This window comes from Episyrphus balteatus, chromosome 1 (assembly GCF_945859705.1).
Source record: "Episyrphus balteatus chromosome 1, idEpiBalt1.1, whole genome shotgun sequence".
In the NCBI taxonomy this organism is placed as follows: domain Eukaryota; kingdom Metazoa; phylum Arthropoda; class Insecta; order Diptera; family Syrphidae; genus Episyrphus; species Episyrphus balteatus.
This window is the reverse complement of record NC_079134.1, coordinates 121,928,836-121,949,675: the sequence shown is the minus strand read 5'-3', so window position 1 is coordinate 121,949,675 and position 20,840 is coordinate 121,928,836. Positions and strand designations below refer to the sequence as shown.

The 20,840-nt window shown below is 32.6% G+C and overlaps 2 protein-coding genes across 2 annotated transcripts; one reads left to right on the top strand and one right to left on the bottom strand.

Annotated features, from left to right (window-relative positions):
- Positions 1-1,887: 1,887 nt before the first annotated feature.
- Positions 1,888-11,030, top strand: LOC129905141 (U2 snRNP-associated SURP motif-containing protein). Its single transcript, XM_055980542.1, has 14 exons — positions 1,888-2,015; positions 2,075-2,191; positions 2,267-2,357; positions 2,426-2,618; positions 6,363-6,918; positions 6,990-7,033; positions 7,094-7,426; positions 7,492-7,734; positions 9,120-9,306; positions 9,368-9,605; positions 9,670-10,052; positions 10,115-10,197; positions 10,259-10,519; positions 10,598-11,030. Exons 1-14 carry the CDS (start codon positions 2,004-2,006, stop codon positions 10,749-10,751), a joined length of 2,895 nt encoding a protein of 964 aa, XP_055836517.1. The 5' UTR covers positions 1,888-2,003; the 3' UTR covers positions 10,752-11,030.
- A 1,957-nt stretch (positions 11,031-12,987) lies between these two features.
- On the bottom strand, positions 12,988-20,410 carry LOC129905771 (cyclin-Q). Its single transcript, XM_055981340.1, has 6 exons — positions 20,279-20,410; positions 20,060-20,204; positions 19,767-19,985; positions 13,622-13,717; positions 13,413-13,550; positions 12,988-13,343 (listed from the first exon to the last, which is right to left on the bottom strand). The coding sequence occupies exons 1-6, from the start codon at positions 20,365-20,367 to the stop codon at positions 13,248-13,250; spliced, it is 783 nt and encodes a 260-aa protein (XP_055837315.1). The 5' UTR covers positions 20,368-20,410; the 3' UTR covers positions 12,988-13,247.
- Positions 20,411-20,840: the final 430 nt, after the last annotated feature.

Genomic DNA, 20,840 nt, shown 5'->3' with positions numbered 1-20,840 from the left:
TCATTAATAAAATCAAAAACTTAATCAGTTCAAATAGAAAAAAAATGTCCGAGCTAAATTATTCAATGTCAAAACCAAAAAGTGTCCGAGTTATATTATTTAATATCAAACCCAAAAATCAAATACAAAACTTGATAATTTCTGTAAAGCTTCTATAAATTCATTAAACAGGCTAATAAGAAAAACAAGCTTTCTTCGTTTAAGTTTCTGTAATAGTATTTAAACAACTTATTAGAAGTTATTAAACAAGTCCGAACTTCTATAAGCAGTTAAATTCTGAAGCAAGCTCTATACAAGCTGTATTAAAAGTAGAGCCTGCGAGAATTCAATTTAAAGAAGATGTTGTGCTAGTTGGGAATGGTTTTGTTTCGTTGTAAAAGTGCAAAAGTGTAACACTTTCTTAAAATAAAACAACCAAATATACAGACTAAATTTTTTTTTTACACTTTTACACTTTTGCTATACCATAAAGCCATAACTACAATGAACTAAAAAGTGAAAAAGTGAAAAATTTTGTCTTTAGTAGTTGAAGTAGTCGAAAAACAAAATTTAGCAATTTTACACCTTTTTGTTGCACCGGATCGTGAATACCCCTAATAATTTTTTCATAAATATAACGTCTATTATTTATAAACGTTGATTAGCTTTAAACAATTGCTTAAATTTGGAAAATGTGTTCTAAAACCATGTTTGTAGTTGTTTTATAGCTGTCAAACTTGTGTCTAAGTATAGATGGGCTTAAATTTGAATAGTGCGATATTTACTTTTATTAAATAAAGCATATTTACCACAGTTTGAAAAAAGTTAAACGATGTTTAAAGGCTCGGCCGGGTAATTGTATGAAAAATATTCCACATCTGAACGTTGATGTGTCAGTTTGGAATTTTTTTCATACAAGTACCCGTACCGCTACCGCATGTACCTTTCGGTGTGGCCAAGCCTTAAAGGCTTGGCCACACCGGAGGGTACGCGGTAGCGGTACGGGTAGCGGCAACGATATTTGTATTAAAAAAATTCCACACCCGAACGTTGATGTGTCAGTTTGGAATTTTTTCCATACAAATACCCGTACCGTTACCTGTACCTCTACCGCCTTAAGGCTTGGCCACACCGGAGGGTACGCGGTAGAGGTACAGGTAACGGTACGGGTATTTGTATGGAAAAAATTCCAAACTGACACATCAACGTTCGGGTGTGGAATTTTTTTAATACAAATATCGTTGCCGCTACCCGTACCGCTACCGCGTACCCTCCGGTGTGGCCAAGCCTTTAAAGGCTTAGCCACACCGGAGGGTACGCGGTAGAGGTACGGGTAGCGGTAACGATATTTGTATGAAAAAAATTCCACATCTGAACGTTGATATGTCAGTTTGGAATTTTTTTCATACAAGTACCGTTACCTCTACCCGTACCTCTACCGCATACCCTCCGGTGTGGCCAAGCCTTAACACTTCCACATTCAATTGATTGTGTGGACGAATAGAATAGGAAAAATCCATGGTATAAAAAGAGAAGGTATGATCATTAGAAAAAACTCAGTATCGAGAACTGTCAAAACTTATGGCTACTTAGGGTTTTGACAGCCCAGCCCATTGAAATTGTTGTTGTAAACAAATTTTTCTTGGAAGTTGTTGTTGCTTTTGACTTTGCCAAATGCCAAACATCAAAACCTTATTACCCCATTTTGTAAGATGGCGGCTCTAATGATCATACCTTGTCTTTTTATACCATGGGAAAAATCGGCCAAAAGTATTTGACAAACTAAAAAACTTTCAACTTTGTCAGCCGTGTAGATGGCTTTCAAACATCCAACAAACAATGCATTAGCAATATTTGGCTGAACTCAGCCGATTTTCTTGTGTTTCAACCTTAAAGCAAAATGAAATGTCACAATTCCAAAAATTGTATGGAGTATTTTTCTTGTGCGAATGTCATGTAAATTTTAATTCAATAAAATTTGGCTTTTCTTATAAATATATAAAAAATAATTAAATTTATTAAAAATGAGTTTAAAGGTAAATTAGTGTATGTAAATATTTAAATAACAATAAACTAAATTGGTTGGAAAATGCAGAAAATAAATGAAAAGAAGTTAGAAGCGTTTACGCTGGGCGCAATGGGAAAAAGGCCACTATCTCGCAAGGAGCTCGAAGACCAAAAAAAGCGTGAAGAGGAGGCGGCTGCAGCTCATGTAATTTAACAAGTTTTTTCTTTCTTTCTTTTTTAAAGGTTTGATGTATTTCATTTTATTTTATTTTATTTTAAGGCTTTTAAAGAATTCGTTGAAACATTTCAAGAACCACCAGCTTCATCTAAAGTTTGGATCAAAGCTGGAACTTATGATGCCGGTTCAAGGCGTATGTGTTTATCAAAAAGTGTAAAAAAAATTCAGAAATTTTATTTATGAATGCGTTTTGTTAAACAGGTGAGGATAAAAGAGAGAAAGGTAAACTCTATATCCCCGGAAAAGGAACTGATGAAAAAACCACAGCCGAGAGGGCACAAGAATATGCCAAAATGTTGGCATCGGAAACTAAAAAAGATTCACTCAGTCTGAAGAAAAAGTCACAGGAAAAAAAGAAAAGTAACTTGGAACTTTTTAAGGAGGAACTGAGGCAGTAAGTTTGAGCATTAAATTATTCTGTCTTAATGGGCAATTATTTAACATTATTATGATAGACTTTTTAGCTTCAAATATCCTACAGAAAGTTATGAATCGTATGAACGTGTTGATAGCATTACACAACATATAGATTCTTTTTTTCAGCAGGAACAAAACAATAGGAAAAAAATGAAATGAAGTTTTTTTTATTTGCATTTAAAACCAAGTTGACCAAAATAGCCTGCATATACCTATTACACTGTGTTGCAAAACAAAAATCATATCAACTACTTTGAAAGTGACCTACCAGAAGTTGCAGGTATTACTGAGTACATCATATTTCGGCAGTTGAAATTTTTCGTAGACCCTCAAAATTTCAAGTTATCGTCAAAAAACCGTCATAAACAATATTGATGTTTTTACTTTATCATCCATTTTATCGTCTTTAAAAGAACAAAAGTATATGTAGTACCTACCTACTGAAAATGTGATCTTTAGTGCACGCAAAACTACTCCGTAAGCTTTTCTATCTATCCAATTAATAACAGACCGATTACAATAACTTGGAGGTTCTTAATTTAAGGCAGTGTGTGAATTGGGTTAAATTTATAACCCAGGTTAAATTTTTGAGGTGAATAAAAAAATGTTCAGTTCTTAAAAATTTAACCGGCTCTTTAATTGTGTGAATTGGGATAAATTTTAGATGTGGCTAAATAATTTGTTTAAGCTGCAAAACAAAAGAATTAATGGTGTTAAAAACTTTTATAAATCTTAACTAGTAAGTAAGTAAGTAATTAATTCATTTTTATTAATTTGTTCCTTAGATACATGTTAACAATTTAAAGAATTTAAAGCTGTGGCATTGCCGTCAGCTCGGTTAAATAAATCTTAACTATGTACAAACTCCCAACAAGCGTTGTTCTGTGAATTTTATTTTTGATTCACATGCACATGCACTTCCGATTTTTTTCATTATAGATAAAGTAAAATACATATATCAAAGAATATTATTTTTCCCTTGATATACACTCATAATGTTGTATTTCTTTCTCAATTTATATTCTTTGTTTTCAGTTTGTTTTGATTATTTATTAAAAAAAATTAATTAATCTTTCTGTGAAAAATCTAACCTCTGAAGATAAAAATTTAACCAGGTACCAGGTTAAATTTTTATCAGCTGAAATTTTTGTATTCACCTCAATAGTATCAAAAATTTAACTTCGGCTAAATATACAACCTAATTCACACACGGCCTTATAAAGGCAGATCATAATGTTCAAACCATCATCATAACAAGAGGTTGTCCTCAGGGAGGGGTGTAGTAGATGAGCTACTAGTAGATGAGCTACTAGAAAATCTATACATATAAACAGTGTGAATTTTATCAACACCTTAAAGTCACATACACGATATACAAACATGCAAAAACAAAAACGAAATTATTAAAAACAATTATTTTTGATGATTTTATGTTGTATATTTTAATTTTAAACCGTACAATTGTTTCGACACCGTCGCGGTGTCATCTTCAACGATCTGAATTCGACTGAAAATCTAACTTCCCAAGGCAAAGGCTATCTCAATTTCGCCGATGACATAGTAATAACAGCTAATGGGAAGTTTGGAGAAACTCTTTGCAACATTATTCGTGCAAGAATGAAAAGCATTCGGAAATGGTGTCTATCGGCTGGACTTAACATCAATCCTACCAAGGCAACAATTACACCTTTTACCAAAAAAGACTTCTTCTAGCCGGAGTAAGTAGCAAGCAATTCATGGGGCTGAAAACCATACACCCTTAGATGGATGTACACCATGATGATAGGACCTATTATTACCTATGGTGCGGTTGCTTGGCACAACAAACACAACTCGCATGTGTCTGCGTCACCGGGGCTATGACAGCCCCGGAGGTTATTCTAGACCTAACTTCACGCAACATAGCAATTAAAAGTGCTGCTAAGGGAGCTATCTTGAGAATTGCTAAGGAAGGCAATGGGGCTGGAAAATGCAAAAGCAACAAAGAAATAGACTTCCTCTCCAGATATTCAGAAGAAAAATTCCTTGCCTCTTGTCTAAATTATACAGTCGAAAAGTCTAGAAATCTTCACAGTATCCAAGGAATACTTACTTTATGCTGCGCGTTTTGGGAACACTTGTCTTGCCACCAAACGTACGCAAATGATACAAATCCGGTTTTTTTACTCTCATCATTCTTTTTCTGAAACCATTTCAAGGGATAAACTACAAGGTGTTCGATTTATTATATGGACGGCTGTAGAAACTGTCTCAGTTTCCTGTCATTGTATATTTCTGTTGTCCACTCAGTCCTTAATAAGAAACCACTTCATATCTTGAGGGATCTTCATCTTGATAATACCAGTAATTTCACCAGAATTATTGATACCCATGATCATAGGTTTATATTATGCGTCAGTAAATTTTCCAGAAAATTCTTATCCAGATTATCCCATGCTTCTTTTGCTTAAATATGAACATAGTACACAGGATCAAGCAAAAAAAAAAAATAGTTTTAGCTCTAGCTAAGAGGCAGGTTATAGCGATCAGGAAAATGAATCAGAAAAAATGTTCAAATAGATATTTTGTGGTGTTTTAATTCGACCTGAAATAAAAATGCTATGCCGATCATTTATATGACTCAGAGTTTTTTTCGAAAAGAAAATTTACAATGGAAAAATTATTTTTTGTTTAAATTGAACTTATTTGTTTTCCTGATTTAAATTAATTTTCGTACCTGCTGATTGGCATGTGAAACAAAATGAAACAAATCGTTCCCCCGAAGTGTTTCAAATTTTTCCTTTTCCACTGCATACGAAAATTTTTTTCGTGTGTATTTCAATCAGAAAAAGAAAAGAGTAGGTAGATTTTGTGTGTGTCAACTGACGTAAGTATTCCTGATCGCTATAAACGACCATCAGGAAAAAATATTCCATTTTCTACTTTTTCCTTTTTCCTGATGCATTTTCCTAATCGCTATAACCGACGTGTTATCCTTTTTACATCTTCTCCTTCAGTTATTAGGCATGACCACAAGCCTTCCAGCTCCAAATATGCATGAAAAGAAAATTTACAAGAGCCATAATTCTCATTACGGTTTAGTTTTTTAGTTGCTGGTAGACCGGTGTCACAATTCAAGACGAATCATCACCACTTTAGCCAACAGCTCTATCCAGCCAACTAGCTCCTTGTGCGCGCTGTTGTCCATCTTTCTGACTTAATCGATGTCGTTCTAAAACCTGTATAAATCTTCGTTAAAATTTCTTCTAACTCTCCTACGATTGACTCTTAATCAAACACTTAAGCAATCCGGACATTGCCAATGCTTCAACTCCATAGAAGAAATTCAGAGTACAGAGCTTTCTTGATGCTTTAAGGGAGGGTTTCGTTGTTCCGATAATGTCAATATAATCTTCATAAATCAGAAGTTGAATGGAGTTTTGAACATTTATACCATTGGTATTGACCTGTGAATTGCGCACAATTTCTTCCTTTAAGTGTTAAACTCTTTGGTTTTTTCTACAATTTGTTGAAGATTGAAACGGACATCCTGTATATTGGAAGAAAGCCTAGCGTCAATTTGGTTGTGATTTTATTCATTTGCAAACAATAAATTCTTTTTACCTGATTTTTATTCCTTCCGAAACAGAGTCTTGCCTTAACTTTTTCATTCCATAAACTAATAAACTTTTTACTGCAATACTATACAATTACTTTGACAACATAATTTTGTTTCCAATAGAATTCAAGAAGAACGTGAGGAACGCCACAAATACAAACATATTGCCCGCCAAACAATTGTCAATATTGAAACGGAAAATCCAAAAGAAAACAATGAAGCAGGCTCATTCGATAATGGTGATCCAAATACCACAAATCTTTATTTGGGAAATCTAAGTCCTAAAATATCTGAACAACAACTAATGGAACTCTTCGGTCGTTATGGTCCTTTGGCCAGTATCAAAATTATGTGGCCTCGTTCTGAGGAAGAGAAATCCCGTGGAAGAAATTGTGGATTTGTGGCATACATGAGCCGCAAAGATGCGGAACGTGCATTGAAAACCTTACACGGACGTGATGTTATGGGATATGAAATGCGATTAGGTTGGGGAAAAGCAGTTCCGATCTTGAATCAGCCCATATTTATTCCACCGTCAATGCTTGAGCTAACACTTCCGCCACCAGCATCGGGATTGCCATTTAATGCCCAACCATCGCCAAATGAAACGCTTTCTGTACCTCCTGGTAATTATAAAGAATACATAGATGACGAAGAGAAGACCGAATGCATGAAAAAGGTATATATTTTTTTTTAATCAAATTTAAAACCAATCTAAAGATATTAAATCGATTCTTTTAACTCTTCTAGATCTTGTACAATGCAGTTGTTAAAGTATTCATTCCAACGGAAAAGTATGACATTGTTTTTAGTTTTACTTTAAATATAATTAATTCTACTTCTGATTTTTTTAGAACGGTTCTATGCGTCATTCATCGCATGATAGAATTTGTCATCCGAGAGGGTCCCATGTTCGAAGCGCTTGTAATGAGTAGAGAAATGGAAAATCCTCTATTTAGCTTCTTGTTTGACAACGAAAGCCCTGCTCACATCTACTACCGCTGGAAGCTTTTTTCTCTCTTGCAAGGTGATTCGCCAAACGAATGGCGAGAGCAAGAATTTCGTATGTTCAAAGGCGGTCCGATATGGAAACCTCCGTTAGTGAATTTCTACACCCAGGGTATGCCCGATGACCTTGTTGTAGACGACGATGCTCCGGAGCCACACAAAGGTGCTTTATCAAATGCGTAGGTTTAAGGGAATATTTTTTGTGTGTTGTAAAATTGATTTGATAAAAATTTTATTTCCTCAGGCAACGTGATCGTTTGGAAGATTTAATTCGTCATCTTACACCCGAAAGATCTAAAATTGGTGATGTGATGATATTTTGCATTGAACATGCTGAGGCAGCAGATGAAATCTGCGAGTGTATTGCTGAGTCGCTCGCAAACCAGGAAACAATGTGCTCGAAGAAAATCGCTCGACTCTATTTGTTTTCTGATTTGTTGCATAACTGCACTGTTAAAGTGTCAAATGCCAGTTTCTTTAGAAAAGCGTAAGTAGTTTTGAATTTTTATATTCTTCTTAAATTTTAAAATTAATTAAATTTCTCCAAAACGACAAGATATTTTTAGATCCGGTTTTCTGTTTTTGTTTAAAAACGATAAGAACATCCAATTTTAAAAACTAAATTTTCGAACTAATTTTTTCAAAAATGTAAGTAACAATTTTGAAAAAATTAGATCAAAATTTTTTTTCAAAATTTTGATTTTGAGAGTTCATTTTTCAAAAACTATGCTATAAAATAGCTTTATTTAAAATCTTAATACCATACGTGGGTTTTGGCCTTACAAAAAGGAATAGCCCATTATTATAGGTGTAACCGTTGATTTTTCTTTCATTTTTTTCCAATATTTTTTTTTAATTGCTTCTAACGTGGGGGAATAGACCCTCTCCGCCCAGCTCCCATAAGATTTTTTTCTTGTCTCGACCCAACCTACACGCTTTCGCTTTCTGGGGAGTCAATTCCCAATTTGTGAAGCTGTGACGTGGAGCTTATATGAACAAAAGTTTTCATAATAAACAAATTCGAGTTAGCCTAGTGAGTAAGGCGGTTGTAGAGATTGCAATCCCGGGATTCGGGATCCCGGCTCATTTTTTGATAATGAAAATCCCGGGATTGGAGAGTTATAATCCCGGGATTTTCGGGATTGGTGGCTAAATATTCGCATACAAAAAATGACACAATTCTGCAAAAATATGTAAAAATGGAACATGGGAAATAACTTTCTTTATTACTTTATTGCAAAACAAGGTGTAATAGCCTTCTTGCGATGATAAACCGCTTTGCATTTTAAAATTGCTTATCGTTCTGAATCACCCTATAAGGTTTGAAGAAACAGATTTTGATTTAATAAATGAGACTATTCAAGTACTGGCTCCAAAAAAATTAACAGTTGAATCTCTTTGCCGTTCTGATTCTAACTTGTGTACAGCAGGCTGATGGTGCTCTTAAACCGGGTATACTTGTAACTTGATCCGGTACTAACCTCGGAGGTGTGGAATATTCAAAAGAGGCATTAAAAAAAAAACGGTCTTGGAAATTAGTTAAAAATAATGTGTACCAAGTTTCAAGCAAATCCATCATTTAAGCCCTGCCTCAATCGAGTACGGTTTAATGGACGAAAGAAGAAGATGAAGAATATTATGATCTTCTCGATCTTTGTAATGTCGGTTTTGGTTCAATTATTTTGTACTCGAAACCAATTCGTGAAGTCATTTTGTTTTCCGTGTTATCAACACTTCTTACATAACCTACTTTAAAGCTATAGTTTAAAAAACAAATTGGCATTGTGAATTGTTCCTATTGAATAATTTTTTGTTGTTGTTAATAAAAGCAATAAGCTAATACTGAAATACTTGTATCATTATATTTAAAAGGGTGGAAAAGCAGCTTACAGAAGTTTTCGAAAATTTGCACACCTACTACACAAGCATGGACAGTCGATTGAAGGGTGAAGGATTCAAGGCTCGTGTATTGAAGGTGTTGCGTGCATGGGAAGAATGGACAATATATCCAAAAGAGTTTTTGGCTAAAATAAAGGCATTATTTTTGGGTCTACCTCCGGTAATTTAAAATTTTACCAAATACTCCCTAATTATCATTATTAATTTGTTTATGTTTATAGCCAGAGGAGGAGAAAAAAGAAGAAGAAGATCAAGACATTGATGGAGCACCAATGTCAGGTGACGAGAAAGACGATGAAGATCTAAATGGAGTGCCATTAGATGGAGCAGCCTTATTAAAGGGTGCCCTAATGCGTGCTTTACCCGAGAATATACCATTACAAAAAGATACTCCAATGATCAAACGCAATGAAAATAATTGCGATGAAGATTACGATGATGATATTGATGGAATTCCATGTAAGTTCACACAAAAATAATGAAAACCTTAAATATATTTATACTATTTTTTTTCATTTCATAGTGGATGATGACATTGATGGAATTCCAATTGATAAAATGGAAGATTCTCCAAAAAAAGGTGGTGCCTTTATTCCCTCTAAATGGGAGACAATTGATCCGGAACAAGTAGAAGCCCAAGCAATAACCACAAGCAAATGGGATACATTGGAGCCACCAGCGGCTCCTGAGCCACCAAAATTTTATGACAGCAACGACAGTTCCGATGATGATAATGCTGAAGAAACATCAAGAGATTTTAGTGAAGAGAAACGAAGTAAGCTGCGTGAAATAGAAATGAAAACTATGCAATACCAAGACGAGCTGGAGAGTGGTAAACGAGATCTGCGTACAGGCTGGAGTATTACCCAGCAAGTTGAACACTATCGAAAGCGATTACTTAAAAAGGTATATTTAAAAACTACATTGTTTATTGTGTTTTTGTCTAAAAAAAATATTCTGAATTGTAGGATTTGCAAAAAGAAGAATTGGATTCTCCATCCTCATTTTTACGGAAAGATATTTCCCGAAGGAGTCCTAGTCCAAGTGGATCGTAAGTTTTTTTAAGCACCCTAGATCTCAACAAACTGATTTTATTTGTTTGTTTTATTTAGAACCCAGTCGAAAAAATCACGTCGTACGAAACGTTCACCTTCACCACAACATTCGTCACGTTCGAGCCCACCCAAAAGCAAAAGACGCTCACGATCGCCGTACAGTAAACGTGAGGTATCACCACCAGCCCGCTATTCCAAGCAACTTAAACGCAATCGTTCGCGCAGCCTCTCAGACTCTCCCAAACGATTTCTTGACAGAACTCCATATATCTCTAAATCGTCCAAATATGATGATAGTCCTCCACTAAGATCGAGAAGGTAAAAAAAAGTTGTTGCCACATTTTAAGTCGCGTTGCTTTAATCTCAATTTAAATCTCTCAATTTTTAATACTCTAGATCCCCGTCTCTTAGTCGCATATCCCCGCCTTCAAGGTCAAGGCGTAGTCCTGTAAAATCATCTAAGCTTGACATTTCTCCGAAATATAGTAGCAGTAGATCGCCTTCCTCTCGGCACCGTAGCGATAAGCACAAGCATAAGCATAAACACTGAAGTCCACCTATATCCCCATTATAGTTTCTTAGTTCATAAATTTAGTAATAATTGTTTATTATTTTATTTTTTTTATAAAGCAACATAAATTCAGGACTATTCATCTATTAAGATTATAAGATGTAATTTAAAGAAAAAAAAAACTAAATGATATATAACTCAATAATTTTAATATTCAATATGAATTTATCATAAAAAAATAACATGATATGCGCTCCAAAAACTAAAACGACACAATCATATTTATAATAAATAAATACATACTTTAAATCTTAAAAACTGTCTTTTCTTGGGATTGTGAAAGCTTTCGATTTTTAGCTCTATATTTTCATATTACCCTAGAACCCAAATGATCAGAAGATTAAAAAACAGTGGGGGGAATTCTGTATCGCGTAAACGAATAAACGTTTCCGTGTGTGCGAACGGTTTGCTTCATGTAACTTGAAAAACGAAAGAATTTGTCGCATATTTTCTTTCGTTTTTCAAAAACGAATGATCGTTTCGTTTTTTATAGAATGTGGCCCCTATTTTTTACTTGCGTACTTTAACCTCAGGGACTCGGAAATTGCTCAGGGAAAAAAAATTACGATGGAAAGGTTTTCGACATATGATTTTTCAAAGTTTGTTGTCGTTATTTTTGTACTTGTACTCCATATAGAAAAATTGCTCAAAAAGCCCAAAAACAGTTGATTTTGAAAGTCTATATTTTATCCTATATTCAATTTTTGGTGCCATTATATTGAAAACGTATCTTCTTTTCTCCGTTACATGTTCAATATCTATAAATGCTCAAAAGATAAAAATAGACCATTTAGTAAAAATATAAAAAAATATCGTTTTTTCTCTTTTTTGAATATATTTTCTTAATTTGTATTTTTTTTAAAGGTTACATATTAGGGTGTGTCACTTTTGTATGGCCGAAAAAAAGTACTCTAATTTTACCATGTAATAGTGGTCAAAAGTTTTACTAGGGTCTTAGGTTTCATAATATGTAAAAAAAAAATTATAATATCGTTCGTCTTTGGCTCGCTCAAATCGGTTGAAGTTGTTAAGAAAAAAGCGATTTTGTATGAAAAAATGATATATATTTTCCTTCGCTTATTTTTCGCAGCTTCTTAAATAAGTGTTCAATTCCAACAAATATAAGCTTAACAGTTTTTTCTTGGAATAATCTTTCACGTGAAAGCCTAAAAATATCTAATAAATTTGTTTTTGTATCCAAACATATATTTCAAAAATCTCTAAAAATCCAAATTTCTTCGATTTTTTCCTATATTATGTGCGAGCCAAAGATATTAATTAAAATGAAAACTGTAAACGCAGGATTTAATTTTGATAAACAATGCAACATTTAAAAGCTATTACATTTGAAAATTTCATACTTTAGCATTTTGACACACCTTATTACATATCGATTTAATTATCTACAAAAAATTAATACAAATTTTTAAATTCGGCTTGCTTTTAAGTTATAGGCGAAAACTCAAAAAGGAACAAAGAGTCGAAAATATTGATCCTTTCAAAAATGGTCATATCTTTATTATTTATCCATAGATTGTCAGAAAAAGTACTACACATGCAAAATTTAAAACTATACCTAAGGACTCAAAAGATTTTGAATTTTTCTTACAGTAAGAATTTTTTTTGCGAAAATTTCCTTTAAAAAATCGATTTTTTTAAATGTTTTGATACATTGCACTTAAAAATCTTGAGTGACGCAGAAAAGTTGTTTTAATGTTTCTTGCTTATTTATTTAGCTTTCAGGTGCCGGTTTTTCTGTTAAGATTGATAGTTTTTTCTGGACTCAAATCGATACGAAAATTATAACGACGCTTGGTGTCCAAAAATTTTTTATTTTTTTGTAAATTAATGTAATAAGCGAAGCCGTGATATCGATCTGAAGAGGAAGTTCCCAAGAAGGGAAGCATCAATACTTGTGCCTTTTTCTATCCTAGAATCAGAGGTAAACAAAGTGTGACTTGTAATCAATGGGGAGCAGACGAAGGGCATGTACTTATTATCTAGAGTCGACTTGTATCATAGATCAAAATATGATCAATAATTATAACTTCGTTTAGGTCAACGAAGTTGTCTACTTGGAAAAAGCTGTAAACTTGTTTCGGTTTTTGTCAACAGGCAAGACAATGAAGAGAGAAGAAAATACAATGACGAACTATACGAATAATTCGACGATGTACCGACGATGTTTGGAAATAAAACACAATTTTTTGTATGCACTTTATATATAATTAATGAAGGCGAATATTAATGATATCCAGATTAAAATTAAATGATTAATCATTTCACGTATACAAAATTGATAGAAATAAAATGTAGGAGAGAGGAGAGAATGGGAGAGTTAATATTAATAATAAAATGATTCTAAAATGCACACAAGTTTGCTAACAAACTCTTTGCAATAACTATCACAAATCAATCAATTTGATTTCAAATTTTCAAAGGATTTTTCCGTCCAATATGTGTCTTAAGCTAATTTTAGTTAGTGTCTATTTCTGCATCATGATTATAAACTTCCATGATTTCTTCAAGAATCTCCCAATGTTTCTCTTTGCTTAGTCCGGTTACGAATACCTAAACACAAATAAATGAGCATATAAATTATTTAAATGTGCATCATTATGTAATACATTTCAAACTTACATTATACCAAGCACTGTTCTCATCCGACTCGCCTGTAAGTGGAACTTGTACTCCATATGTTTGTAGGGCCAAGGAAAGACAACATACAGCTATATGTGATGGGTTGTGATTTAGAATCTTAGGATTGTGATGAAAATCCTGAAAGGTAATTTGATGTGGAATAAAGTTTTACTTTGAATTTTATGTTTGATTGAATGTGTTGGGCTTACTTGTAGAAATGCAGCGGCAGTCTTTGCAATAGGAAGAGAACTCCAAGTGTTGGCTCCCAACCAGTCTTTTAGAGATTTCATAAAATACAAAAGGAACTGAAATGAAAAAAAAAAATTAAATCAGAGCAAAAATTAATTTGAGCAAGAGATTACTTGTAATACGTTACATAAAATTTTGAATTTCTAATTTTATATTATTTATATTTTTTTTCATTTGGTTTTTATTATTTTTTGCACTATCGAAGTTTTCTTCCGACTCAAATGCGTTATAAATTATAAAATATTCTTGGATCAACATATTTAATTAAATGTACGTTAAACAAGACCAAATAGACGCAGATGAGGAAGACCTCGTCTTAGGAGACGCACGGAAGAGAAAGGATACCTCATTCAACTTGGAGTGCGAAACTGGAAGCAGCTGGCTGTAGAAGCTTGTTGTTTGAAGCCCAAATCCACAATGGATTGTAGTGCCGCCTCAAAGCGTTGGTCACTATACATAATTAAGTAATAGATTACTATTTGGTATTTTGTTCGTCACATATATCCCCAAGCCTGATTCACTATATTAAGTTATGAACAATTGTTCAATAACACTGGTCGGAAAAAAAAGTTGGATACGGAAACGCCCCAGGAAAATTCTTTAAAAAAGTATGGTTTGGTTCAAAACCGATTTTCAATGTAGAATATTGTAATTCATTACATGGTGCGAATCTTTTGACACTAAATAAAAAGTTCAACCGTCTTTAATCTATAAACCAACTCAGAGAGAATTAATCGTCGTATTCACGTATTCGAGCGGAAGAACTTACAGTATTAAGTAAAGTTTAGCTCCTTAACAGGTGTCCAAACTGAATACTGTTTCATAGGCAGACACGCCGAGGGTACCTATATGTGCTTAGAAACAAGCCAGCATATTCTATGCTCATGTTGAATTCTTTCCAGTAGACGTAAATTATACTAAGAAAAACTTGGCGTGCCCTAGAAAATTCTATAACTTGTCACTACAATGTAATTCTTGGTTTTCATTGATGAGGTATTAATATGTGTATCAATTTATCACATCAAATGTCGACCCCTTCCCGCCAAATAATCGTAAGCGCCAAATTAAATTTTGAATTATGGATAATATTTAATTGTATTTTTCCAACACTAAGAACGGATAAGATATAACTTTTTTTGGGTTAATGTAATCAGCAGTCAACCCGTGACCACGACAAATGTAACCCTGTCGAAACGTCGGGAAAATAATTTAATCGATTAATTTCGTTTAAAATAAAAAACATAATCGCGGTAAGTCCGAAAAAAATTAAAATTTAAATAGGGATAGGATGCTGTGGAATTTGCCTTTTTTTCTTGCTCAATCGTACGATATTATAGATTAAAAACAAACACGTTTCTCGTCCCCCTCGTGTCAATAATATGTATTTTTTTTTGCCTTTTCTTTCGTTATTGCTTTTTCTCTTGTTCTTGCCTTTCTTTTGCCTTTTCCTACGTTTTTTTATCTTTTTAGCATCTTTAAGGTAATGCCTACACACAAAACACTTAAATATACAAACAAAAAGCTAACTTACTCAGTAGATTACACAAACAAAATTCGAGTGAAAAGATGTACCTATGCAACTTCTTGTTTATCTGCTTTTGCTACCATTTATTGTCTTCTACGTTCTATTGCGCGGCCGACAACCGACACGTATCATGATTCGAAAGCTAACTTACTCAGTTTACAATATTCGATTGAAGAAGTTCAAAATTCAGATCAAATTTTTTGGCAAATAAGAGACTCGAGAGAGTTGAACAAATTGCGTAATAAATGGGAACACAAATCAAGAGCTCCCGGCAAATATTGAAGTGGGTGATGTCGAGTGCGTTAATTAGGGTCCAGTCGTCTCTACAGATGTAGAGAAATCTTTTAGCTCCTTAAACCACTCTTAAGGGACAATCGCAGGGGCTTGTTAACTGAAAATTAAAAAAAAACTAATGATTGTTCAAAATTACTGCAATTAATTTTTATATTTCATTCTTTCTCTCAATAAATGCCTTTTTATGCCTTTTTGGGAGTTTTATTTTGCCTTTTTTTAAGTTTTTAGGTCCACAAGATCCTATCCCTGGTAATCAGCAATCGTCCAAGAATACATTTACATCAATATTGTTTCCAATAAGTTTTAAAACAAAAGAATATAAGGAAGGAAGGGCTCCATGTGACAAAAGCCACGTTCTTACGACAAAAAAATAAATTTTTGTGTCTTTAGAAAGAGGCAAGTTTTTTGTTAACTTTCATAGATAACGAAATTCACCTGAAATTGTAATGAAAGAAATTGAGATGTATATCAATACTACCGGCAAGATCATTTACATAAATGAAGGATGATTTTTGTCGAACCTCAGACTTAACTTCTCTTATTTTTGCCTATAAATTAGGCCTATTCTGAGTTTCAGGTGGAAACTTTTGCACCATACAAATTTTTTTTGATTTGGAATTCTTCAAAAACAGTAAAAAACGCTTTTTTTTGTATTTTCCAGCACAGCATTAATATTTCAAAAACGAAAAAAGTACCTAAATATTTTGACTTTGAGTTCAGCAGCAACAGGAAATAAGGCCCAAAAAACAAACACACAAAACAACAAGAACGAAATTTCTCAAATTTTGTTGTTTCATTTTTTGGGCTTTTCATTTTGTTTTTGAGGCATAGGTAATTTTATTATGAAATAAGACCGCAACACTAATTTCGGGGCTTACTTTAATTTTATTTTAAAATAATTTGGGGCCTTATTTAATTTTTCATGATTTTCATGAAAATGCTAAACTGAATTGTCTTTCCAAAAACATTTGTGAAATTCCGCTTATCAAGGACCCAGAATTGTCAAAGTACCACTTATTGTGGACTCGCTAATGGTTGGCAGTAAGATTTTTTTGATTGAAAAGCATTAGTAAGTAACAGAATAGCTAACGAAATCGCATGATTTATCTAATGATGAAAAAGAAAACTTGGAGATTTATTTCATTTTTCAAAAAAGGTCAAAAGAAGTTATTGCCTTATTTCATTTATTTTTGAGGCATTTTTTTCATTTCGTTATGGCCATATTTCAGTGGGGCATAATTTCATTATGGGAAAAATACCCCAATTTGAGCCCTATTTCATTTTTTTTTTGGGCCTAATTTCCTGGGGACTAATTTTGCGCAGTCGAGCTCAGCACACAAGAAAGCCTTTAGAAAAGTTTAGTTTAGTCTCAAATACAAAATAAAAGTTTAATGTTGTTAACCTTTGTAATATGTGTTCAAATTAAACGCATTTGCATAAAAATGCTAATTTTCAATTGATGTTTAAGGTCTAAAAATTCCAAGATTGGAAGAGTCTACTATGTTCAAAAATTATTTGAGTAGACTCGAAGATAGAACCGAAAAAAAAGTGCAGATTTTTTTACAAAAAAAAAAAAATAAATAAATTGGTTGTATATTGTGCTTGCTCTATTGCAAAATTTAAGAAAAAAAAAACAATAAAATAAATTAGATTTCACTACATGTTTGTCAAAGATTACGCTCTACCCTGTGTGACAAAAACTAACATTTAAAGATTACTTTAGTCACGACTAGTAGTAGTACCTTTTGTCGAACATAGTAAAGAGGCCTACTTTCTTTCTTCAATATATACCCCCAAAATCTGGATTTAGGGCAAACAAAAACAATAAGGTATTCCCGATTCGATGCAAATGGTCTTGTATCGTTGCAAAAGTGTAACATTTTTCTTACATTAAAACAACCAAATATACAGACTATAATTTTTTTACACTTTTGTACTTTTGCTATATGTATAAAAAAAAATACAAAGGTGCAAAATTTGTCAATTTGTAGTCGTAGTAGTAGAAAAATAAAGTTTAGCAATTTTACATTTTATAAACGATTACCAATGCCCTACCTGATAAAACCATTGCCCTACCTTAAATTTCAACTTTGGCTATGGGACAGTGTATAGTTAAGACATCTATCAAAGAACTAATGTGCTATATGCTCAGACTTAGACCAGATATGATTAGTCGTTGTATTATTTGAAAATCTCTTATTTGTCTCTCTTATTTCTTGTAAAAGCATGAGATTGCACCTTGCGATTGGTATGGCAATTTTCACTCTATCACTGTATATATCTCTGTAGTTACTGATGTAACTAACCGGTATTATTATTGTCCCCATTTTTTGTTTTTCAAAAGACTACGTTTAAGAGCGAATCAAAAATTGTGTTATCAGAGCCATGTGCTTTTAAAGCTACTCTAAAGATGAAATTATTGAAACTAATACTGTTTTAAACTTTCAGACTGTTAGTAATAGAGACATAATCGAAATTTTAAAGACTATGGGTAAAAAGAAAGACTATAAATTTATGAGTGCGAATATGATTTTAGACGGTTTTGAAATCCTTGGTCCGATATTAAGGGAAATTTTCAATAAATCCATGTTAACTGGCTGTTTTCCAAGTAAGTGGAAGGAGACTTTAGTAATACCAATCCAAAAAATTCAAAATACAAAGCTATGTGAAGAATACAGACCGGTCAATATGCTACCTATTTATGAAAAAGTGCTAGAAAAACTTGTGGAAAAACAATTTAGGAACTTTTTGGAAAATAATAATTTAATAATGGAACAACAGTCGGGTTTTCGAAAGGGTTATTCGTGTGAAACGGCTTTGAATTTTGTGATAGAGAGTTGGAAGAATGAAATGGACAGCAAACATTTTGTCATTGCAGTTTTCTTGGATTTCAAGAGAGCTTTTGAGACTGTAGACCGCGGGATACTTCTTAAAAAACTCTCCAAATATGGAATCAAAAATAATGAATTGAAATGGTTTGAGTCATATTTAAATGCTCGAACACAACGTACCTCAGTAAACAATAATGTATCTAGTGCGAATGAAGTTAAAACAGGTGTGCCTCAGGGTTCGGTGATGGGAGTTTTGCTGTTCTTATTATATATCAATGATATAAAATTGGCTGTTAAAAATTGTAGATTGTGTATGTTTGCGGATGATGCCCTTCTTTTTATTTTGGGAAAATGTATGAGAGAATGTACTGAAAAAATCAATATGGACTTACAATTCATAAGTGAATGGCTCGTTATTAATAAATTAAAGCTTAATATAAAGAAAACCAAGTATATGTGTATAAATAGTATGGAACAGAATGTTGTGCAAATAAATGGAGAGAATATTGAACGTGTGAATGAGTTTAAGTATTTAGGAGTAGTTATTGATGATAAAATTTCCTTAAAAGCTAATACAGACTATGTGTGCAAGAAATTGTCGAAAAAAATATATTTTCTAGGACGGATTAGAAAAAAACTATCAATTACTACAGCCATCAAAATATATAATGCCATTGTGAAGCCTCATTTTCAATATTGTTCCACGATTTTATTTTTAACTTCCCAAGGGAATATAGCTCGCCTACAAAAACTACAAAATAAGGCAATGAGGATTATTTTAAAATGTGCACGGCTTACTCACATAAAAGATATGTTAGAAAGACTTAACTGGCTAAATATTACACAACTTATTAAATTAAATGTCTTATTGTTTGTGTTTAAAATGAAAAATGATATGCTTCCAAGCTATTTATGCAATAACTTAAAATATATCAGTGATTCTCAACCCTATAATCTAAGAAGCGCTCAAAATTTTAGAATACAATATAAAGCAACTTCGCGCGCGCAGAACACAATGATGTTTAAAGGACTACAGTTATATAATAATCTACCAAGTAAAATTAAATCATTAAATACTTTACACAATTTTAAAATAGAAGTGATAAAATATTTAAAATCAGACAACGTATGAGAACTAATAAAACATTAATGAACAAAATGGCTTTTTAGCCAAAACAAAGCTCTTACACTCTTAAACCTCTTATTTATTTTTTTACCAAAAAACTCAATTCAATACTCATATAATACATACAAAGCTAAAACAAAATCAGATTATAATAGTACAATTATTTATTATAATAAAAAATAATTAAAAGGTCCTCCTCGCGCGTCGGTTGGGAGGGGAAAGTGGGCGGGGCATAATATAATAAAGTCTACATATATGTAAATATAAGCGTGATATAACTGAATATTCAAAAATAAACCATATATTTAAAAATATAACATTTTTCTTACTTTATGTGGATGTTCAATATTCAAATCAAACTTCAATGTTCGTGCAATCAGAAGTTCCGCTTGGACAATGGCATCTCTCATAGACCAATATTCATCACCAAGATCCAGAGGTGCAGTACCCCTATTCAAAGTACTATACGATACATTAATAACATCACGAATCTTTACCGGATCATCTTTAATTTTTCCAGCCAAGTATAAACAACTTGATGCAATTAACTGAAAAATTATAAATTAAAAAAACAAGATGATAAATGAATTAAATTAAATTTTCAGTAGATTTTTATACTAACATATTGATCATAGTCACTTCGTTGGACTTCATTGAAGAATCGATGGAATATAATAGCAGCTGTTGCTGATGTCAATGGTTTCATAGATAATTTAATGGAACATTCGAAAAGAAAACGTGGCACAACACCTTGTCCATCCTTTTTCCTTTTTTAATACAAAAATACAAAAGTAAAGCAACAAGAGTATAAGAAAAAATGCTAATTAAATTCAGATTTCACCTGTAGTCAGTTTGTATTGCTTTGGGCGAATTAGAAACATTGTCAGTTCTTTGTTGAATTGACATAACATCAACAATGTTCTTCATCATTAAAAATTGTTTTTTGCTAAAATTAAACAATAACAAAATTAGCTAGTTTTTTATTCATGTACAAAACAGGTTTCTATTCGGTATCAAATTAATAACATGAAGAAATTAGAAAGTTTCTTGACACCGTCAACGCGTCATCGTTGTGGCAATTTGCCGCAAGCGACCACTTGATTTAGTGCCTCAAATGGCTTACCTTTAATTAAATAAAAAATTGAGACTTAAAACTTTTATTTTTAGAGATGAATTAGAGTAAAAAGTCAAGTTTTTTTTTATTAAATAGAATAGAATAGATTTGCAAAACTATAATTGGCAATGCAATATGAAAATGAGACAACTTTTTAGAAAAGGATTCCGAGAATAATAAACAATAAAATTTGTATCAAAGAAAGAGAAATGTATCACTACAAATGGTTTTATCTAAAAATGTTTATATTTTGTTGGATTTATTTCAATAAAAAAGTTAAAATCATTTA